Source organism: Zootoca vivipara, chromosome 8 (assembly GCF_963506605.1).
Source record: "Zootoca vivipara chromosome 8, rZooViv1.1, whole genome shotgun sequence".
Taxonomy (NCBI): domain Eukaryota; kingdom Metazoa; phylum Chordata; class Lepidosauria; order Squamata; family Lacertidae; genus Zootoca; species Zootoca vivipara.
Window position 1 is genome coordinate 69,951,317 of NC_083283.1, and position 24,496 is coordinate 69,975,812.

The window sequence follows — 24,496 nt, forward strand, 5'->3', positions numbered from 1 at the left end:
TTCTGGTATATTTGAGTTAGCCCAGACTGATGTCCAGCAGGAGCCAAGAACTAAATTCTATCAAATCATCTCACTTCTGATGAGTAAAATAATACCTTTTAAACTGTGTTTGTATGTATCCTGCCTCTGCTCTGAGGTGCTCAAAGCAGCTTACATGGAGTTTCACCCTATTTCATCCCCACAGGTAGGTGATTGGACTAAATCACTCAGTGTATTTTGCTACACTGAGCAGGAATTTGTACCTGGGTCTTCCCAGTCTAGTGCTATGCCCAATATAAACAACCTCATTTCATATTGTGGATTTTTGCCACCCCATTGTTGCTCTTTTGCTCCTTATTCAGGTACTTCTGTTATCCAAGTGACAGCTACAGATGCTGATGATGCTAACTATGGCAACAGTGCCAAAGTGGTTTACAGCATCCTCCAGGGCCAGCCGTACTTTGCAGTGGATCCAGAAACAGGTGAGAATGTCTATTGACTTTTTGGCTTCCTTTTATTTATGCCAGCTTTGCTTTTATTTTATTTTAGTATTTCTTTCTTATATTTTCACCCAGTTTTCTTTTGTTTTTCCCCCAAAGGTTTTTCATTGATATATTCATATACTATTCATGTTCATCCATTCTTTGGTTGGAGGAGCAGTTACTGCTAACTCCACCCTTTCGGAGGAGATGGAGGGGTCCTTGGACAAGGCATGCTCTGTGGCCCCTAGTAACCTGGAAGAGGCAGGTTGAACAAAAAGAGCAGCACCAGCCCAAATTTAAGCCCTTGGAGTGGACCAGAGTGGAAACCTCAGCAGCGGGGGCCGATCCCTGGCCTTGCCCCACAAGCCACCATCGATTGGCACAATTCAAAGCAGGACTGGGTGGGAACGCTGCAAGCATTGTGGAGGTCAGGGGAAGGGGCCAACAGCCAAAACCAACATGATGTGGCTCCGGGGGAAGGCAGGAGCCGCCGTGCTAGGTTGTAAGTGCCGCCCACCATTGGACCGGGTAAACAGGCATGCTTTGGTTGGAGAATTTACTGCTGACTCCACCTTCGCAGGGGCACAGGGATCCTTGGACAAGACATGGAAGAGACAGGTTGAACAAACAGAAAATTTCCTCATAATCTCTCTTCTTGTGTGTGTTGCACAAAATAACAACAACAATGTTTTTTGGTTGGAGGGACATTTGCTGATTTCAAGCCCCCATCAAATGCCCAATTTGCATCCTCTTCTTTAGCTGGCTCTGTGACGAAGCCATACTGCAGCCACACTGTGAACTATAGAAGGACAGCTGATTCGTAAACCTGGTTGTCTGGCTTCATTTGCATATCATTTACATGAGCGTGGCAAATGCCAAGCCACAGCTGCTGGATGCTGCATCGGCTGTGTGATATTTTGGAATAGCTGATGCAAAATGAGAGCAAGAGGCAGGGAGTGGAACCTTCTCAGCCAGCTCAATAAAAAAATCATGACCCACTTTCAGAAACCATACAATTTGAAAAGAAAAGAGGAAAGGGTGGGGGGAATGCCCTGTGATTTCTAAATTGCACACAGCCCAATCAGCGCAGAAATGTTGAAATTGATAATGTTTGGAAAGAGTGCATTGAAATGAAGGAAGCTGCATGCTGTTTTCCTACCATCCCAAACCCCACCTTCTCATTCCATCCTGGCTGTTGTAAGAACCATCAAGGTTAGGCTGCCATCTTTTTTGGGGAGCGGGGCTATTTCCCCTGGTCAGGTCTTCCCATACTGTAAAATGACAAAGTACAGCAAAATGGCTGTAAGAGTGGAAGAGTGAACCGTATTGCTTCAGATTGTAGTTGGTGAATACTGGTTTAGATTGCTGCCTTTCCCCTGGTGCAACAATATGGCATGGCTGTGACCCTAATTTGTGTGTAGGAAACTAGCACAGAAAACAAACAAACAAAAGCTTAGCATGTCCTTTTCCTTGATGTGTGCTTTCCTTATTTACATGTGTGTGTGTGTGTGTGTGTGTGTGTGTGTGTGTGTGTATGTGTATATATATATATATATATATATATATATATATATTATATATATGGTCCCTCATTAACTACAGTCTGAACTGGTGGTGGTGGTGGTGGTGCTTTTTTAACAAAATGTTTAGGGGATACTCTCATTTTCCTACTCATATTGAAATACTGCCCCTAAGTGAGGCCAAACTTAGATTCACAAAATGTTTAGGGGTATGTGTACTCCGTGTCCCTCCAGAAAAAAACACTGGTTACTATTATCCCTCCACCATATTCAGCTGCATGTATAGTTTCAGTCCCTGCCATGATTTTGGAGAGGGCTGCAAGCTCCTGTTCATTGCAGCCTTTCATCCTAAATGGAAAAATACCCACCAGTCAAAGTTGTTGTTGTTTTCAGAAAGCTTTCATTATGACAGATGTAACCATTTTTCCCCCCCAAGAAGGATAATTACATTGATTTAGTGCCAATTTAAAAACACTGAGTAATGGGAGCTTCTTGTTTCCCTCTTTTCTTGCTGTGACATTAAACTAGTCATGGACTGAAAGCCTTATTTCAGTGCACACACCTTCAATTTTGTTTATTTGCCGTGGATTAACTGGCACAGCATATCTGACACAAATCCATTTTAATACTCTCCTTCGACCTACTCCCACCTTCAATCTCATATTTCCTCCCCCTCTTCTCTTCCCTATAAGGCATCATCAAGACTGCTTTGCCCGATATGAGCCGAGAAAATCGAGAGCAGTACCAAGTGGTCATCCAGGCAAAAGACATGGGAGGCCAGATGGGCGGATTATCGGGAACCACAACGGTGAACATCACGCTGACCGACGTCAATGACAATCCACCTCGATTCCCCCAGAGTATGAACCATTTAATACTTCAGATGTGTTCAAAAAGCCTCTTTAAACTCTGTAGTTCAAGCTTCACCATCTGGGGACGTAAATGCAGATTCACTTCTGGTGTTGCAGCTATTTAAGGTCACACAGGAACATATATATAATATAACAAATATGTAATATTTCCAGAAGAAATAAACAAAAGCTTTCAGTTTGCCATGTTAACTCCCATAATAGGGTTAGGTCTACAAGCAAAAGCAAACCAACCAACAAAAGCTAGAGGCGCACAAAGCTTTCCTGCTTGTAGAATTATAATCATCATCATAATTTTATGATTTAAATGCCACCCATCTGACTAGGTTGCCCCAGCCACTCTGAGCGGCTTCCAACAAAATATTAAAAACACAATAGAATGTCAACCGTTAAAAAACTTCCCTGAACAGGGCTGCCTTCAGTTGTTTTCTAAAAGTCAAATAGTTGTTTATCTGTTTGACATCTGGTGGGAGGGCGTTCCACAGGGTGGGCACCACTACCAAGAAGGCCCTCTGCCTGGCTCCCTGTAGCTTCACATCTCTCAGTAAGGGAACTACCAGAAAGCCCTTGGAGCTAGACCTCAGCATCTGAGCTGGACAATGTAGGTGGAGACACTCCTTCAGGTACTCAGGGCCCTGAATAGCCAGGTGATAGCTTTAAGCCTGGTTCTGCACTGTTCGTAAGCCATGAAGTAGAATGCAGCAACTCCAATATATTGTGACTTGCCAGATGTCCAATTTTATTTTCATTCCCAGGCATGAAGCAAAACCAGGACATTTAGCCGCTGACTGACCCCCTTACATGGGCAAAGGGTTGCATTCTGCTTGCTGGTAATCTAACTTGCACACAATCTAGGTCACATCCCACAGTCACATAACTAAATAGCCACCACTGTCCTTGTCCATCCCACATGGTTCACAAACTGTGCAACACTTGGTGGTGGTGCTGTGACAAAGGGGAAATTCTCAAATCTTTGCACCCAGGAGCTGCAGCCAGCATGATGTGCCTGATCACTGCAGCACATGTGCTTACACACACACACACATGGGTGATCCAGCAATGCAAATCACAACAGCTTTCATATTCAGGTGCTTACTCTCACAAATGGAGCAGCAAACAGGGTTGTCAGTGGTTCAAATCTGTGCGATGGAGAGAGCTCCCATTGCTCTGTCCCAGCTTCTGCCAACCTAGCAGTTCGAAAGCACACCAGCACAAGTAGATTAATAGGTACCGCTGTGGTGGGAAGTTTCTGTGCACTCTGGTTTCCATCACAGTGTTCCATTCCACTAGAAGCGGTTTAGTCCTGTTGGCCACATGACCTGGAAAGCTGTCTGTGGACAAATGCCAGCTCCCTCGGCCTGAAAGCGAGATGAGCGCCACACCCCATAGTCGCCTTTGACTGGACTTAACCATCCAGGGGTCCTTCACCTTTTACCTTTTGTACCCGACCCCAGTGTTCTTCAAAAGCCACAAAGCCCAACTAAATTAAAACTTTGTAACCTATCGGCTGCTCTCTGCTTTCTACTATTTATCGGTTTTGTTCACTTTTTAAATCATGCTTGTAAAATATATGTATTCACTTCCCATGACTTAGCTCAGAGGTCTGCTTAAAATGCAAGGGTGTGATAGAGTAATTAATCACACTGAAGTTGGTGAACCCAAAGTAGGCTAGTATCACATATATTTTGCCGTACTGTATGTCACTCAGTGACTGTCTCATAAAGAGGGTGAAGACTACATAAAGAAGCTTTGATATCAAGGCTGCTGCTGTTGGTTGTTTTTTTTGTTTTGTTTTTAGCTTTTACTCTTCCCCGTGACTTCTTTGTGAGCACAAAAGAAATAAGAGTCTATGGAGATTGGTGTGCCTTATTTTTAAGGTCTTAGATTATTTTAGTTACAGCCTCAAATAACAAGTGTGCCCTTTATTCACTGGCATATCAAATCACTAAGAGTCAACAAACGTATTGTGGCATAAGCTTTTGTGCACCCGACAAAGAGGGGTTTGACTCACGATGGCTCATGTCATCATACAGTTGTTCCACTATATGAAAACTCAGTTTTCATATCCTGACAGCTGCTTTGTTTGTGGAAAAACTGCCTTGGAAGAGCTAATTTAGAGTGGAGATTGAAAATATGTGTTTGCGTGACGAGGTTACCAGACATCCCCCCCCTAAATAACTCATACCACACACAGAAATTTGGTTTGGGTTTTGGCATTAATTTGGCCACAACTTTATTTAAATACATTAAATGTGAGTGTTGGCTTAGGCATTGGTTAATCCAACTGTCCCCCGCCTGGGACAGATCAGCTCCGACTTCCCTAGCCGTATAGGGAAGTTAAGTAAACACCCCATGGGAGAGGAGGTAGCTGTGTCCAGGCACTCTCCCCTCGACCAGAAATGCTCCCCAATGCCCATGCTCTGTAATGGCCCCAGCCCCGCCCATTGTGGGGGTCTATGGGCTAGAGCCCCAGAGCCCCAGGATTCCTTTAATGGAATACTTCTATGTGGAGCAGCATTTTAATGAGGGGTAGGCACCTCCATGCCAAACCCCTCCACCAACCAGAATTATTAACCAATGCCTAACCGCCAACCTAAAAAGTTGTGGCGATTTGCTAAGCAGTAGGCAACAGCCAATGGCAACAGCCAATCGGCAAAATTCCTACTGGGCCCTTGCAAAGCAAGCGACCCCATGATAGGCAAAGCAATGTCAGGCTAAACCATTAGAAAAAGGCGGTGGGCGGGAGGGAGATTCGAAGCACTTTACAAAAGTGAAACTAACTGCTGGACGCTGAGGTTTTAAGGGTCGGTACCTGTCAATCAAAAATCGCTACATGCTTCCCCCCCCCCAGCAACCCAGAAGGGACCTATCACACTCACTCCCTCTCATCCAACACCACCCCCAACCCTGGAGATGTATTTTTAACCCTTCCGCAACCCACGCTCTCCCTGATTGGAGAACATGCTTTTTAACTTTTTCTTGCTCAGCGTTACTGTTGCAAGGCACACACCCCTCCCTGCAAATTGCTGTCCCTACCAAGAGCTTCCAGATTCTTGTGCACATTCAGATACATATGTTAGGAACCCTGCACAAAGAAAAGTGACTCAAGGGAAGGACTTGTAGCAGAAATACTGCTGCCACTTAATTGTCTAAATCACCCCATACTAAAGTTTATTTTCTGAAAGGAGGGTGGCTGTCTGGATTTTGAGTGTAACATCCAGCTTGGGCTTTATCTGCACTCCACCTGTGAGGGCAGCGCCAGTGTCAGAAATAGACAGCATTGGGCCATACAATGGCTTACATCACAGCATCACAGCAGATGGGCAGGGATCACAGCAAGATAGGAAGGTGCCTTATTATACCAAGGTCATACACACCCCATATCCTTAAAGCACTCTTACATCACTCTAACAGTCATGGCTCTTTGCAAGAATCCTGGGAAGTGTAGTTTGTTAAGGATGCCAAGAGTTGTCAGAAGACCACTTGCAGAGCTCCTGCACCCTTAACAAACTACACTTCCCAGGATTCTTTGGGAGAATGTGTGGCAGTTAAAGTGACATAAGGTTGCTTTAAAGCTATGGTGTGCTCTTGGTATAAGTCAGCTTCCTATATTGCAGCGTTGGTGTGGCCGTGACCCAAGGTGGTTTTTGGTCCCTCCAGATTAGTATTGTCAACACTGATTGGCAATTGACACTGATTGGCAATGGCTCTCAACAGTTTCAGACAGGGCACATTCCCATTGAAATCTGGAGCTGCCAGAGATCAAAACTGGAATCTTCTGCATGCAAAGCACATGCAATACCAGTGAGCCCTTGAGCCCCTTCACTTTTCTCTTTCTCCTCCTTCCTTTTGTTGCTTGTTCACCTGTCCTCTTTGAGCATGCCAGCAATGGCAAGACATAAGAGAAAGAGCATCATCTTCCACTTGAATTGAACTCTGGGCAGTGAAACAGATTGGGCAAGTGCATGTATTGCCTTGGCAGCAGGTGGGCCCATTCAGAGGAGGCACCTAGCCAACCCCGCTTTCCCCCAAATGACTACACACTTGCACATATGTAACAGATTCAGGGGATCATTTATCAAGCACATCTTCAAAGACCTTGGCTCTAATCTTGACTGAGCACCAAATAATAAATCTCAAGGGTTATATGTGGGCTGCCCATCTTCCTCAGAGACCTATATCCAGGCATGTTAATCATATATTTTTTGCTGAGTAGGCTACTCCACCTGAGAAAAGAGAGCAGTAGGGCTTATTTTAGAGTTAAAAAATTGGCTATTAAGAGTCAGGTAGGAGTTACTGAACTGGAATAACAGCCAGAGTGTTAGTGTCAGATAATAGGCTCTCAGGAAGAACAGCTTTCTTACACATTCTGGAAAATGTGTTTGTACCCATCCCAGATACTCATCCCCCTATCATCATTACATATATCCGGGAGAAGAGTCAATTCCACCATTACTCTTCTTCTCCCACATTATAAAGCAGGTGAAAATTGTGGAAGTCAAAGAAATTTGTAACATCCAGCTATTCTGATCCTGGTCCAATATTAGGGATTTGCGAACCAGCTTTTTGGAGCTAAAGTTACAATTCCAATGCCTTCTTCCATTCTTATTCTTATTTACCCACTTTCCTACCCACAAAGTTAAGAAGGATGTACATAGGAGCAGAGGAAGCTGCCTTATACTGAATTAGATCATTGGTCCAGATAGTCTATAACGACTGGCAGAGATTCTTTCATGATTCCAGACAGTGTCTCCTCCCTGGAGACACTGAGAACTTAATTTGGGACCCTGTGCAGGCAAAACAGATGCTCTACCACATGACAGGTCCTAAATGAAAATGCACTCTGCATTCACATAGATTTCCTTCTTTAAATTTCCCTTTGTTTGCATAAGAATTAAATTTTCTGAAACAAAGTTTCCTTGCGGGTTTATTTTAGTGATTTTGGAACAAATGTCTATGTGCTAAAAATGCAAAATCAGCACAAAGAATTGCCAGGACATCTCTCATCATCTCAGATCAATAACTAGCCACATCTGCTTCTAGCAATAATTTCTCCCATTCTGTCTGAGCAAAGCAGCACCCAGGTATAATATATGCGTGTGAGAGAGAGGGACAGGCAGACAGACAAAGATGGAATGCATTGGATCACAGAGTGGATTCACAGAGAACAGATATTTGGAGCCACCAAATTCATGCAAGAACTACAGCTGCCTTAAAAACTGGAAAGGCTCGACTGCTACTTGCTTTTTCCCTTAAAAAGTTCACATTTCCCCACTATCCTAGAAAATTTATTTTATAACAAGGAACATTTCCCTCACCTTGATAATCAGCATTTAAATTATACCGGTATGTAGTGAGCAATATAGCTTATGTTCACTCCTGGTTATTATGCTCATAGTTGCCTTAGCTTTCAAAAGAGCACACTGCTGACTTTAGACCAAAGTCTTCTTCCTGATTTTTTGTATGCTGAAGGGAGCTAATGGGCATCTTGTATGCTGACTTAATTGTAGGTACAGCTCCACATCTCCCCCTAAAGGGCCCTTTCCCCCTTTACTAAATCTTGGTTGGATGCTTTTACAGGACTGGTATAGTGCAATCAAGTTGCTTGCTTTAATTTTAAGAAAAGCAGTTATTTTAACATTCAAAATGTGTCCCTTCCTACACCGACATTTTATCAGATTTCTTTTGTGCTGCTATGTATTTGCTTTCACTGATTTCGAGCTGTTTCAGTTTTGTCTCTTGCCAATTGAAATTCAAGCTCTTAACACCGAGTTGTGATTGCATGGTATTGCTTCTGTTTATTGACTGTGTGAGCATGAGTTTAATTAGGTTCTTGGTGCAAATGCAGGTAGAAAAATACACCTTTCAAATCCCACTGTTTTTCAGTCATCATGAAATTCCTTTGCTGCACCTGCCATGATAAAAAGGGCTGTGGCTGGACCCTCCCAGATGGTCATAAAACCGGATTAGATTTCTATGTTGATCACATTTGCTGCCATGCCCAAGCTGAGGTAATCAGCAAACAGCATCATCTCAAAAATAGTACTGTCATCATAGTTAAAGAAGCTGACAAATAAGAAGCAGTCATCATTGTGAACATTTCAGACATGAGACTGAGAGGCCACTCCACCATGACATTTTACAGGCCCCAATTATCAGATCCCACTGAGGAATACCAGAAAGATCTACACAATCTGATGAAGGAATTTCCTACCAACGTGCAAATCAAAAGGCATACATCTCAGGAGCCTCAACTAGACATTTTCTATTTGCTACCCAAACTACAGAAACCACGACACTTTGGGTGTGCCATAGGTTTAGGCATCCGGTACCATCACAGATGGGGTGTTTGGATATACGGACTCTGTTTGCAGGCCATATGCCACCAGTACTTGCGCTTGGTTTGGAATACAACCGACTTTCTGAGGAAATGACAATCTGGTGACAAGCTTCCAGAACACACTATCCTAGTCTACACCAATATCTCCACAAGGATGGGATATAAGCTATCAGTAATATCATCCTAAATGGAGTTCTGACTGCCAAACTTTGCCACTTGATACTCACATTCATTTCAGATTTAGGGGAAACATTTATCTTCAGATCAATGGCTCTGCCATGCGCACTCTTGGATTGACCCAAAGTATGCCAGCATCTCATGGCTGATTTAGAATACCCCATTCTCATCGCCTGTCTCCTAAAGCCTCTCCTCTCCTTGAAACACACTATGTCTATGTCTATGTCTATGTCTATGTCTATCTATGTATCTATTTATCCCGGTTTCCCCAGCCACTCTGGGCAGCTAATAACACATATAAAAACAAAACATAAATACTTTTGTATGTGACTCTTTTTCTCGCGGTTCTATTCGTAAAATGCCTAATAGTGTAAAGGTTTGATAGTCAAAAACAAAACAACACATCAAACATTTTTTTAAAAAACAAAGTAACATTTAAAAGCAACAAACAAACTAATAAATCAATAGAAATCAACAGCAACAACAGACAGTTTACAGTTATGCCCAAATTAAAACAGCCACCAACTCCAACTAAACATTTAACCAACACCAATCCAACAAAAACAAAACAAAATTAGAACTATTTAAAACATTTTAGCCAATTGTCAGTTGCCACATTTATGACATCTTTATCATCTTTATCAACAGAAGACAGTTTGAGCAGTTCTACCCAGATTTTAATAACCTTCAACCTGCCATCAACTTGAGCCTTGACTTATTCAGACAGCAGATTCACTTTCTTGAAACTACTGTAAAGTTATACAATGGGCATATAAGCATCACTATACAGAGGAAACCAAATGTCTGTTACACCTACTTACATGATTCTAAAGTGCATCCAGAACATGCACTACAAAATCTATCGTGTACACCCAAACTCTATGATGTAATTGCATCAGCTCGGACTCAGCAGAGACTCACAATATAAAAAATAAAATAAAATCTGGCATTCATCAAACCACAGCATTCATCCATTGAAGTGGGAGATCAACCAAGCCAGATTGGTACTACTACAGGACAAACCTTGAAAAGAAAATGACAGAACTCCACTTGTCATTATTTATAGTTCCCAGCTGAAACCACTCAAACATAATCAGTGATCATCAGTCAATAGACATCTCCATTTCACAGGCCTTGGGTGGTCGGTCTGTACTTACAGAAACCCCTAAACAACTACTCCAAAGCAACGACTCATCAGCAACAACAGGCCACATAACAGAGATATGGGGCCAGACCCTACAGTAAACCCAGATGCCAAATCTGTCCCTCTTTCTACTCTGGCAACACTATTACACTATCTAATTGTGTATTGTGCCTGTCACACAATCAGTTGTTCATTCACCTGTTCATCTTCCAGTGTGATATATGTTATCCCCCAGCAGTGGCTTTCAGCATTCTGCATAGGACAAATAGCCCAGTCTCTACACAAAAGAACCAATTAATGTGATCCAGGAAAGCTTATGAAATAAAAAAATGAACAAATTCCTATGCCCCACAAATAACCCAGAGATGCATTTTAAATAAAAGGACACATTCTACCTATGTAAAAACACCAGGCAGGCCCCATAAATAACTGAGAGATGCATTTTAAATAAAAGGGTACATTCTACTCATGTAAAAACATGCTGATTCCCGGACCATCCGCGGGCCAGATTTAGAAGGAGATTGGGCCACATCCGGCCCCCGGGCCTTAGTTTGGGGTCCTTAAATAGACCCTCTGACATACGCCATGAACTGGGATGTTCCACATCGTTTGGTGTCTCACTTTACTCTGCATAGAGTGATCTTGACTTCATCAACATAGTTTGTTCTGAAAAGAAAAGAACAACCAATGCTTCGTTGGGGACATTCCAATGTCTTCCTTCATAACCTTTCTCTCAGGACTGTGGCCCACAGACAGGTCACAGAGTACTTCAGGCCCCAAGTACTCATGTAATCAATGCTGGATTTATGTATAAGCTAAATAAGCGATAGCTTAGGGCCCCACTCTCTTGGGGCCCCCCAAAAAATGTAAAGAAAAAAACACCTGGATGTACATTTCCAAAATATAAGATAAAAAACAAATAAAATAAAACCTACATACAGCAACAGTGTTTTGTGTTGTGTAGCCCCTATGATGTAAGTAAAGGGCCCCGCCTGCCATCCTGCTCCCTAAAATATCACTGGTTTGCTCATTTCTATATATAGGGTACCTACATTCTGCATGGACTGGTTGCATACTTCTTAATTGTATTTCAGTTCAACAATTACTTTGACAAAATACATATTTTGTTTTGTGCAAATGGTTTTAGATACCTATTAGGTCTATAAATTACCATATGGCATATATTCAACACAAAAAACAGTGACAATTTGTTGTTGACAAAGGACAGATGGACATATAAAGATCCCCATTACCTTCAGTAGCTTAGGGCCTCATCAAACCTAAACCCGGCCCTGCATGCAATGCATTTTTTTCATGGCTTTGCCCTATATGACAGTGTTCAGGAACATCTCTGTAGTCAGAGGTAGTCTGAAACAGGAGCCTAGCACTCTGAGATGGGCTGCAAACAGCAAATCCCACTTTGGGTAGTTTCTCTGAAACAGGTGATTCTGTTGGTTGCGGTCAACAGGGATGTCTTTACCATTGTGCGTAGTGGCGCAACGAGCCAGGGCGCCAAGCAGTGGAGGGCGCCAGGTGGAGAGTCCGGGGAGAGTCCAGGGAGGAGAGAGCGGGGAGGTAAGCGAGGTGGAGCGGGGGCTTGGTCCTGTGCGCCTCCAGCGCCCATCGGAGGTGGAGAGGCTCCGGATGCTTTCCCGCAGTCCGGATCTCTCTCCACTGGCTCCGGGACACACCACCTCCTTGGCTGTGTGGTGTGTGCTTGCATCCCAAGCTATGCACATAATAAACGTGACTCTACCACCGCTCCCCCCATCCGCTCTACCTCAAAAGATCCCCACACTCGAGGCTACATGCTGCAACTGCTGCCCCTAGCGCCCCTTCCTCCTTCCCCTGCTTCTCCACAGCCTTGCACGGAGCCTGTCTCCTCCCGCTACCCCCACCACCTCTGCACTCCTTCACACGAACTGCGTTTTCTTCCCCTGCCTGATCGCCTCCCAGTCACGCTCTCTCCTCCCCCCCTTCCTCCCCAAGCAAGGACAGCAAGACTGCGGCTGAGTGAGTGTGCTTCTCTGCTGCTTGCTTTGCCTGTCCCTGCCTGAATGAGACCCCCGCCTGCCTCCCCATCGCACCTGGCTACCCAGCCCCACACCATGATCCCGCCATGGGAGCCGATGCCCAGCCGTGTGTAAGCAGCAGCAGTGTGAGAGTGGGAGCAGCCTTTCCTATAAAAGGTCAACAACTTAGGGGTCCCCCCCCCTTAACAAGGTCGACAACTCTGGGAAACAGGGGGGGGGGACACATGCCGGAGGGATCTTTGCACCACAATGCCGGATATGCTTAAGATGGCCCTGGTGATTAACAAAGCATCTGCTGTAACACTGGGCTACAAACTTCAATATCCACATGTGTAGAAATGTCTCACTTTGTTCTATGGAGGGAAATGCTTATTTGTCTGCATTGTAGGCTTTCTATATTATATATATGCTGAAACAATCTCCTGAACATGAAAGGAAATGAGGAAAACCCTGGGCTTATAGACCTCTGTGCATGTATCTGAACTCCTGCATAACCAGCTGATTGCTATGTAGCATCCAGGACTGAATTATTCCCCATGTCAGAAGCATGACACATCTCCTTAGTTCTGAGTTTGGATTGAAAAAGAGAACTCAAAATAGAAAGAGAAATTGCCCCATGCCTTTTGATCAAAGTAGACATGATATATTCATTCGCTTATTTTTTAGCTCACCTTTCAGTTCAAAGAACATCTCCAGCATAGTTCCTAGAAAATAAAATTAGGCTTTCTAAACCATTCAATTATTAAAACAGTGCAAAACCATTCAATTATTAAAACAGCTAAAATATCCAATTACTATATGCAATTCAAATCACCAATCAGCCACAGCAAAAATAAACAGGAGCACACAGATATTCATTATCAACTAACTCAAGGCTTTAAGAAACAGAAATCTTCCCACCCTGTTTCAGCTTCTTAATGCAGGGATGAGTTACATTGGTAGTTTTCCTTAGGCAGGGCGTTCCACAGGGAAGAGACAACTACTGAAAATACACTGATTCTTTTAAGTGCCTTATGGGCACAAAAATCTATAGAACCCGAAGTAGGGCCGAATCTAATGACCTAATCATACAGGGAAGTTCATACAGGAACAAACATTCCCTTAACAGTGAAAGCATATGCATGCTTATTCAGGAGCATGTTCAGTATTATCCAATGGAACGTGGTCCCATATATGTGGGTACAGAATGTCAGTCTGGCAGAGCAATGCCAGGCTTGGGCTGTGTGGGTTGGACAGAGGTGCTGTCAGGGCCGTCTTACCCATAAACGCTAGGGGTGCAGGGCACCCAGGTGCCGGGCTCTCAGGGGCGCCAGGCTGAGAGTCCGGGGCCCGAGAGTTGAGCCCAGGGAAGAGTCCACCCATTGTTTGGAGTGCCACAGTGGGCTCTTCTGCTGCGGGAGGTTCTGTGCTGTGGGTTTGGGGACAACTGAGCCAGCAAGACGCTGAGGCAGCCGGCCGGCTCCGCCCTCCTGCATGCCTGGGACTGGGCAACCGGGGGGGGGGGGGGCGCCAGGCAGATCTTTGCACCCTGGCACCGCATATGCTTAAGACAGCCCTGGATTGCTGCCCCCCCTCCCCCCAGCTAAACCAGCCTCCTGCTAGCCACTACCAACAGAGTGACGCAAGCCTCAGTACAGCATTCCCCTGCTGCCTATCAAACAGGTAGGTGGCAGTGCCATCAGTGGGATTCCCACTCCAGAAAACATCAGGAGGCCTTGAAATCAGGCCTTCTGGAGGCAGGGTGAGTCTGAGCTGGCCTGGTTATCCATTGGATTCTAAGCTGAGCACACCAATGTCATGTGATGGCAGCGAGCCCAATCGCTGTGCCAGCTTGCAAACAATTGTTCCACCATGAGTTGTAAAGATGCAAATGCAGTGGCAAAGTCTCACCCACTGGGGACAGAAGGTTTGGATTGTGCTATAAGAAATTTTCGGGCTGCTGTGATGTTGTGCATCCTTCACTTTGTATGTGAGCACTCGGCTTTTCTCAGAAGTAATGAGTGACAACTTAGACCTTTACAAATTATTTGATCTAGGCAAGTTTTTCAGATGTACTCAAATTTTCCCTACAACTCTGAAGGCAACCAATGTTAAAACCGAGCAAACTGCTATGCTCAGGTTTCTAATTAGAACCACATACTGAATGTCCCACTGCTTTCTCGGAAAGCTCATCTTACTTTGAACTATGTAATATCCACACAATTCAGCTGAATGTTACCTGACTCCCCCCCCCCCCCAACCTTGAGCAGAAAGGTGACAAACCCTACTGAGAAATTTGGGCTTATTTACATTAAAAAAGAGAACTTCTTTTGAAAAGTCCAACGTGTGTTGCCTAAGCAGAGCCATCTAAAACCACCTCAGATTTTGCTTCAGGCAAAATCCAGTGGCAGTTCGATTTCCAAGATCCACCAGTTTCTGAGGCTATGTAAACTAAAGAAACCATTCTTGCTTTTAGATTTAATTTTCAAAATATGGGGTGGAGATCATTAATGCATTTGAATTTCTAAACATTTGCAAGAAAAGTAGCAGTAAGAGGCTTTTGAATCTTTTCCCAGCACAAGAAGAAGAAGAAGGAAAAAACCCTTGTCTCTGACAGGTACTCCTTACCTCTGTGTTCAGATTAACTCTTGCCTTGTGGTGCTTTCCGTAAAACAATTCCACTCACCAGGCCACTGAGGAGCCTTCTCTGTTTTTTTCTCATGGCATTTTAAAATTATGTATGCAGATGAAACACCTATGAATGTGCATGCACACTCTCTCACACAAGTTTCTTGTGCTGTTGTTTTATTTCCCAGGCACATATCAGTTCAGCTCCCTGGAGTCTGCACCACTCGGAACTTCGCTTGGCAGGATAAAAGCCAATGACCCCGATGTGGGTGAAAACGCTGAGATTGAGTACAGCATAGCTCCCGGCGATGGATCGGACGTCTTTGATATCATCACTGACAAGGACACACAGGAAGGGATTATAACTGTCAAAAAGGTTTATTTTTCCTCCTTCTCTTTTATTGGGCTTAGCACTCCAGGTCTTAGGGTGTGTGTTTTCTCCCAGACAGGAGGGAGGAGAAGGTTCCCTGTGAGGTCAGCTGCAGAGAAGCTAGCATATTATGTCTGTTCTTCTTTTCATTGCCAGGTAACCGTTAAACTTCTAAACTTGTGGTGTGCTTTTTTTGTTTTGTTTTGAGTATGTCAGTTCACCTATAGAGCTATCCTTGGGAGCTCAGGCCTGTCTTCAGACTTCCCTGCATGACAACTTCTGAAGGATGGATATGTCAGGGTAAGGGAGGTGGGTTAGCTTCACAAAACAGCCCACCAGGTGAACTCTTGCCATTGGGTTTGCAGTGAATGGAGACAGCCAAACTGTGAGATCTGGTCCTGAAGATAGAGGTTTGAGGAAGTCCAGCCTCTAATGAGCACATTCCATGGGCAGCCTTTGGTCTACTAATGAGACTTTCCCTGCTGCCAGGACTCTGTCAAACAGATATATATATATATAGTGAACACACATAAATTTAATGTGGACTTATAGCTACTTCATTTCCTTTAAAGGAGATGGGCACAAATTAAAATTGTGTCAGCAATACTTGGGTTCTAAGGCTTCCTCTCACCTTATTAATAAATAGTTTGATGGGATCTTAACAGGATCTCAAGCTTTTTTGGGGGGATGCCTCATCCCTATGTCCTCCCTGCATGCCTGTTGGCTGTCTTCTCCACTCAAATAGATAAAGAAACACCTGCAGGTCCAGAAATTCTGTGGGCAAATTCCTGTAAGGAAGTGCTGGCTCAGGGCATCTGCTTTCAGGTCTCTCTTGATCTCCCATTGGCTAGCGTACAGAAGACCTCTACTCATAGGTTATCTTCAAAAAAGAGACAAAAAAATAATTTGTGTGCCAGAGCAAATCTATACCCTGTCTCTCCATAGTGCAAGGAGGTTGCAGGATAGACATATTATTTATCTTCAACATTGTGGTATGTGCCTCTAAACTACAGTATGTGTTATAGCTCACAGCCAGGCAGGAATTAAATTGCATGCACATTAGAATATTTGGACAGCTTTCTGCTGTAGTGGGGACCATATGTCCTACCATGGGCATAACCCAGATTTATGTTGGGGAGCAGAACTTTTGTTGGGAAAACAATGGTCTATATGTGTCCAATCAAGTTATCCCATTGGCACAAGGTATCCCACATGTGCAATGATACTTCCTCTCTGTCCTCTCCCTGTGCACACCTGCGCCCACCCCCCAAGACTGTTCTAGGATTTCCACACACCACAACCCTCCAGAGCTGGGTGGGTGGGTGGAAAGATGAGGGAGATGAAGTCCTATTGCACAGGCAGAAGACCTTACACTAACGGGAAAGCTTCATCGAATTCAACCCTATGAGATTGCAAGAGAGTAGTAACCCAAAGCACAGATTACCCATAACTCTTCACTGGTTCATATATTGAGCTAGAACAGCACTGCAGTAGTTTGGTGGATCAATGCTTTTCCACTGTACAGATGGACCCTGATTGAACTGTGCCCTTCACACAAGCCAAATCCATCAAAATGGAAAGCCTAGAGGAGATCATGTGAGATGGAGCATGGTCTGCCTAATCCAAGTGCTCACAGGGCAGGCCCATACTGGAGGCTGTGTGCACCTCTTCCACTTCCACCACTTCCACTTCACCATCATCTCCCAAGGAATGTAAGAGCCATAGTAACAGCCACCCAATTAAAGTCACAAGTTTAAGTGACAAACAAAGCAGGAACGGTTTTACTAAAATTCCAGTTGCCTTTCTGGGTTGAGGTTTACTTTGTCAGCTCAACATCACATAGTTTTACACTGTAATTCCAAGAGCCAAACTAAATGTTAATGAATGCGCCATTCACAACTCCATATTCCCTTTGTAATATTATTATGGGAATTGTCAGTGGCATTTTATGGGTGAAGTGGGTGGATAGGAGGAGACCTGGGCAAAGCTAAACATCCTCTTTTCTTTCCTGATCATCCCCTGATGAAAGTTTTTCCTTTTTTGCTGAGCTCAGCTTTAGTTAAAAATGAGCATCCTGAAGGTGGCAAGATCTATCCTAAATGAGAACAATTTCTGGCTCATATATATATGAGTGGAATATATATATTCCACTGGTTGTTACAGGGCTATGCTTAGAATGGGTGTAAATTCGAGTCAACAGCAATTAGTCATTGATTTTGTGGATTGCAGCTAATGGTGCATGCAATATGCAGTGTGTTTTGGCAGATCTCAGAGAGATGAAACAGTGATTTGTATTGATGGATATATAAGAACCAACACACCCACCCCAAACAAAACTTTAAAAATGCCACAGTCGGCAAAATTAAGTTGACAAGGGGCCTTTATCAGAGCCATTATTACTTCAGAGATCATTATTGCAGCAATTAAGGCTCCAATCCCTAAGCCCATTCACTTGGGTAAGTAAGTTTCATTGATTTCAATGGAATGTACTCTGAAGTAAATACCATAATTTTGTATGAGTCTGGTATATAGGTTTTGAAGACTGGTATAACAAATACATGACCTGGAAGCTATACGCCTGCTCCCTCGGCCAATAATGCGAGATGAGCGTGCAACCCCAGAGTCGGTCACGACTGGACCTAATGGTCAGGGGTCCCTTTACCTTTTTTATAACAAATACATAATGATACTTAGCTCTCCCAAATTCATGCTGGATGGATGAATCAAAATTGTGAGTGTACTTCCCCAAGGTGACATTGAAAACTTGGTTCACACATTGTCCAACATGTTCAGGTTATAAGAAAAGTCTGAAAAATGGGATATTATTCACCGCTCTGCTTCAAAAGCTGGGACAAGAAATAGCAGCCAGCAACTGCAACACAGGCCAATAAGAGATGGAAAGTTGCTTGGTGAGAGTTCCTTTTCACAAAATTTAAACTATGGAAGTATCTTCACAGTGGTAAAGGCTGTATCTGTTATTGTGGAAAGCAGGAACTAAAACAAAATGAATCAAACATACTAGTACACTTCCAGGTTTGCAGCATTTGGGAGCCGATTTGTTTGGGAGCCAAGCCGTTTGACAACCAAGGTACCACTGTACCTGGAAATGGGATGTCTCACGTAGGTCTTACAAGACTGAGGAAGGAGAATTTGCAGTGGCAGAACATACCTAGTGTTGCATTATGACCGAGGTGACCCAAGTTCAACTCCCTACACAATTAAGAAGCTCACTGGGTGACCTTAGGCCAATCCAAATCTGCCAGCCTAACTAGCCTCACAAATTCATTGTGGGGATATAATTAGAGGAGGCGGGAGCAGGTGCACCACTTTGAAAAGTGGGACATTAGTAGCTAGCTCTATGTTTTCCCCCACTGCCTTTTAAAAATTATCTAAGCACATTAAACTAATATAATAAAATTTACTAAGAGTAAAAATGTGGCAAGGTACTGCCTCGTTTATCGTCTTACACCCACAAAACACTGTCAGAAATTGAGAAAAGACCACCAATAACGTATTACCCCCATCATTTTGTTGTGATGGAATAGAACAGTTGGAAAGCTGTCTTGGTGGGTGATAGATAAGAACATAGGAACCTGCCTTATAGCAAGTCAGGCCATTGAGCCATTGAGCCCATGTAGATCTGATTGGCCCATGTAGATCTGATTGGCAGTGTCTCTTCACATTTCCAGTCTTACCTGGAGATGCAAGGACTTGAACGAGGGACTTCTGCATGCAAAACAGGTGCTCTACCACTTAGTAGGTATGACTGGGCACAGGACAGATAGAAATTTCGGAGTTAGCAAAGAGATTTATATCAAGTGGTTTCCAACAATACTAGTTCTACTTCGTTATCCTTGTGAAATGCAGTTGTTTTTCTATGTGACATTCTTTTTCCATTTCTTCTCCCCCACCCCACCTTTGACTGCAAGCAACTAGATTTTGAAAAGAAGAATCTATATGCCCTAAAAGTGGAGGCAACCAACGTTCATCCTGACCCACGATTTTTCTACCTGGGACCGTTTAAGGACTCAGCCTTGGTTAAAATTTATGTGGAAGATATCGACGAACCGCCAGTGTTTAGCATAGCTTCTAATTTACTAGAAGTAGATGAAGATGCCAGGGAAGGTAGTATCATCGGGCAAGTAGTAGCTCAGGATCCGGATGCAGCAAGGAACATAATAAAGTAAGTCAACTTCCACAAACAGAGCAAATATGCATCGAATGTGCAATGTCCTTGCATTTCTCTAACAAAATAAGGAGGCATAAAACCTCAAATCTTGCTTAACAGCCATTGTTGAAATCTTGTGATTCGAAGATATTATTGAAGTGCTTACTAATTTCAATAAGGATAGGTCCGCATTACTATAATTATTGCTATTAATGTCATTAGCATTTTATTATTATGTGTTACACTAAAGAGGTCAGAATGGATGATGTATGGTTCTTGTGTTCCACTTTGAGCATTATTTGGAAAAGTGATATATAAATAAATTGGATGAAGGTAGCTCAAAAGTAGTCTCTTATCAAGGCAACTTAAAAAGGCAAAATCTTCAGCAGTAAAACTGAAACATGTGACTTCCTACCGTTTTTCTAGACCGGTCCATATATCACTTGTTTTTTAATAGTTATGTTTACTTCAGTGGAAATTCACATAGCTGTTTTGTTGTTACAATGTTGTGAATTTCATTAATTGATGCATGACTCGGTAAGAATCTTGGTTCTTCACCTACTGTGTTTATATTTTATATGACATGTTCAGTTTATAGATTCATCTATTTCAGTTATAATATTACAGAGCTTTTACTTCTGGCATTCAGTTGATTGGATGTCTGGGTTCTGGTTTCTTCCTGTCTTTTACTATAAGGTTCAACTCCATTTTTATGTAAAAATATTTAGTAACATATTTTGGGCAGCAAAGAAGTTAGATTTTTTTTTGTACATATATACTGGTTATGAAGTTCACTATTTTAAACCTCTGTTAAATGTGAAATAAATTAATTAAAATCACAGTATGACTAGAAGACCAAGAGGCAGCATGTGTTGTAATTTGACAGATATACTTTGGATCGGCACACTGATTTGGACAGAATATTCAACATCCACTCAGGAAATGGGTCCATATTTGTCTCAAAGACACTTGACCGAGAAGCAGCCCCATGGCACAATCTCACTGTCATAGCAACTGAAATCAGTAAGTGGCAGCTGCATCCTTTTGCATGGTTTTAAGTGTTCTGCACAATCTCACACCCAGTACTGCAACAATATATTCTGGGCAGTATCCAACTTAATAGCTATGATAGTGCAATGACTTTTAGCTGCACGATGTAACTTCTACACCACCCCAAATCTGCTCTGGATTTCCCCCCCAACCCTCTGGAGAAGATTTAGGTGACATGTGGGAGTGGGGTGGGGAGAGTAGCAGGTGGGGCAATTACTTCATACAGCTAAAAGTTGTTGGGCTAGTGTAAATGTTTTGTTAGACACCCCTCACATGTGTCACATATGGTACTGTAACAATATATGTCATTTTAAAATTTTACAGATACATATTGTTACAGTTTAACACTTAGACTGCAATTCTATGTACACTTCTCTGGGTGTAAGCCCTGCTGAACTCAGTGGGACTTATTTCTGAGTAGACATGCATAGGGTTACATTGTAAATCGTAAAAGAGAATATGCTGTTTATAGAACCACCCAGGGGTTGAAACGGTCTCTTGTGTGTTACTGTAGTTTTTAGCAGGGGGTTCAATAATCTTATGATATGGTTCCCCAGTCAATATTTAGAGGCCCTTTTGTGTATCTTTCTTGAGAGGACATTGTGTGTGTGTGTGTGTGTGTGTGTGTGTGTGTTCTATTCTGGCTGTGGGAGGCAGAGAGGGAGTGGTGAGGTTGGTATCAGGGCCACCTTAAGCATGCTGGGTGCCCTGGCGCCGTGGTGCAGAGATCGCTCCGGCGCCCCCACCACGCCCCACTTCTTGCCGTGGCTGGTGGGCGGGTGCAGCTCGCAGTGCGGCTGCTGTGCGGCTCTGCCGTGCGGCGCCCCCTTGGCGCACTGCGCCACCCAGCCTTCCCCTAGAGCCGGCCCTGGTTGGTGTGGTGCTAATACATTGACAGAGCCAATTTGGTGTTCTCACAGATGTGTTTGCATTGCATCAACATCATTTCTGCCTTATCCCACCCCCCCACCCCTGATTCTCAGTATGCAGCAGTCACACGAATGGCCAGAGGTCATATGAGCAGAGGCTCCCCACAAAACCACCCACTACTGGTAACAGTTCCTTCTGAAAAATAAAGTCTCTGGCAGATGAAGATACAGGGGAAGGTTTGAACCCCAAACACCAGCCTTGCTCTGTTTTCAGATATAATGCACAAAACCTTGGTGACTTCATATATCTCCTTTCTCGGGCAGGGAGGCTTCCCCAAGTGGGAAAGTCTTCTGATCTGTGAAGGTACACTTTGGGCCTTCAGGCAGGAGACTACCCAGTCCCGGAGAAGGAAGAGCTTTGAACGTAGTAGTAGTGCGGTGAGAGTAAAGGGGGCAGGTTAGGGAAGCTCTGGTGGGCTAGCAGCTCAACAACTTGCTGGGGAGAGAGTAGGGAGGGGCTGTGCTTGTGTCCTCATCTCTAGCTGAGATTCAGGTAACAGCCTTAATAAATAACAAGATGAAAGATAAAACAACAACAACAAGGTAACAGCCTTGTTAGAATTCCATTCCATTCTCCTTCCCCTGCTCTGCATATGAATGCACACATGCCCCCTTTGTTCCTTGACCCGCCCTTCCAGGATTTTGGGAAAGCTTGGGATGGATTTTAAAAAAATATATAAATTATGTACTTCTGCAAACCTTGGGGTTCCGCCCTCTGGCAAGGTGGGTGGTTTTTGCTTCATAAGGATCAGCACTCACACTGGAACATCAGAAATAGTGGGAATTATGGTATAAGATTGTGGTTATTGTTTCTGTTTCAGGCAACCCCAAGCAAAGTACCCAGGCTCCCATTTTCATCCGGATTTTAGATATAAATGACCACGCACCAGAATTTGCCAAGTACTATGAAACTTTTGTTTGTGAAAATGCAAAAGCAGGACAGGTAAATACATATTTACTGTTACCAACAAACTTGTAGATGAAATCTCAACACTTTCTGCAAGTCTTAGATCAGTCCATAGTGGCAGTCTGATCTGTGCTTGATTGGTAGAGATGGGGGAAAGGGTCATATTTTTGTATCCCCCAAACTCACACATTTTGTTTGTCTAAGCATTTCGATTTCATCTCTTTTATAGCTGGCCACACTGACTATTTGATAAAAAGGCAGTATGTAAAATTACGATAATAATTAAATACATGTGCTCCTTTGAGAGGAAGAGTGGGATATTATTGCTACTGCTGCTACTACTAATAATAAACATCTTAAGACTGTGGGGAAAAGAAGTTACTGAATTAATTGTTCCATTCTATAAATCAGTGGTTCCCAATTAGCTAAGCACTGCAGACCCCCTGTTTTTCAAGGGCCAAACCATGGATCCCCTACTTTTGAAAATTTTGATATCTCTATGGTAGTTTTTGTTATGTATTATAAGAAATAATAATTATAATGTGAATGGTGCCTCGGACCCCCTGAGGTCCGCAGACAGGCCCGTCTTAACCACATCGAGTGCCGTGGCACCGCCCCGGACTCACTACGGATGCAGAGGAGGGACATGGCACGGGCGGGCCGGGCACTGAGGGTGGGCCGGGCTCAGGGGCACTGCAGCGGGTGGGCCGGGCTGCCTGGTTGTCCTCTGGGGCACCGGCGGCGCCTCCTCCTGCATGGAGGCCTCTGCTGGGGAGGCGGTGCCGTGCAGCGTCCGGCCTCTTGTCCTCCTCATGCCCCCGACCCGACCCACCAGGCTGAGGCCGGGACTCGAACCCGCGGTGGGAGGGAGGGAGGGAGGGAGGCAAGGAGCAGGACAGGGGGGCGGGCGGGCGGGCGACGGTGCCTGAGGGGCGGCCCACTGAGAGCCGCGCTAGAGACCCCGTCATGAAGGGCGATGCCGCCACACAGCCAATTGCCGCACCCGGCCAGCAGGGGCAGGGGCAGGCCGGCCAGGCCGGGAGAGAGAAAGGGCACTCTGCGCAAGCTCAGGAACCCCCTCACCCGCCCCGCTGTGCGCCCGGCTCGCCACTGCCAAGCCATGGCCCCTGGACCACTTCCAGCACCCTCCAGCACCCGGCACCATGGTTCACCGTTCCACTAGCCTCTATGGCTGGGCGGGCCTGTCCGCAGACCACCAATTGGGAACTACTGCTTTAAACTGATATGTGTCTAAGGCAGGGGTAGTCAACCTTTTTATACCTACCGCCCACTAATGCATCTTTCTTGATGGTAAAATTTCCTTACCGCCCACCAGTGCTCAATGGAAGGAGGATTCAGCTTGTGCCGCAGAGCCCCCTACCGCCCACCTAGAATCCTGAAATGCCCACTAGTGTGCGGTAGGGACCAGGTTGACAACCCCTGATACAGTCGTACTTTGGATCCCGTATGCCTTGGTACTCGGACATTTTGACTCCCGAATGCCGCAAACCCGGAAGTGAGTGTTCCGGTTTGCGAATGTTCTTTGGAACCTGAACATCCAACGGGGCTTCCACGGCTTCCAATTGGCTGCAGGAGCTTCCTGTATAGATTTTGACTATCATCTAAATAATGCAGACTGCTGTGGGGGTCTTTTTTTGTCATAAGCAAAAGCAAGAAAGCAATACTTCTTCTTCTTCTTCTTCTTCTTCTTCTTCTTCTTCTTCTTCTTCTTCTTCAGTTATACTTTCTTGATATTTCAATGTTACTGCATATGACACAAATCTGTATTCAAGACCCAAGCATTTGTATCTGGGTCCATTTTGCCTACCCAAGATGGGAAAATATTGCAGCTTGAAAGAGACATAGGCTTGATGAGGGTTTTCAGGAGGTGTATCCAACGTGAGGCAGGTAATCAATATCT

The 24,496-nt window shown here is 44.2% G+C and overlaps 1 protein-coding gene across 3 annotated transcripts in view; it reads left to right on the top strand.

The window, feature by feature from the left end:
• Positions 1 to 24,496, top strand: part of LOC118089935 (cadherin-9) — a 73,549-nt gene that overhangs the window by 38,019 nt on the left and 11,034 nt on the right. For 2 of the 3 annotated variants that reach the window (XM_035125105.2, XM_035125107.2), the window contains exons 3-8: positions 342 to 461; positions 2,674 to 2,841; positions 15,340 to 15,527; positions 19,451 to 19,704; positions 20,576 to 20,712; positions 22,490 to 22,611. In XM_035125105.2, the coding sequence (XP_034980996.2) occupies positions 342 to 461; positions 2,674 to 2,841; positions 15,340 to 15,527; positions 19,451 to 19,704; positions 20,576 to 20,712; positions 22,490 to 22,611 (989 nt within the window). The remainder of the gene's footprint in view (positions 1 to 341; positions 462 to 2,673; positions 2,842 to 15,339; positions 15,528 to 19,450; positions 19,705 to 20,575; positions 20,713 to 22,489; positions 22,612 to 24,496) is intronic. The other variant, XM_035125108.2, reaches the window with a different exon arrangement.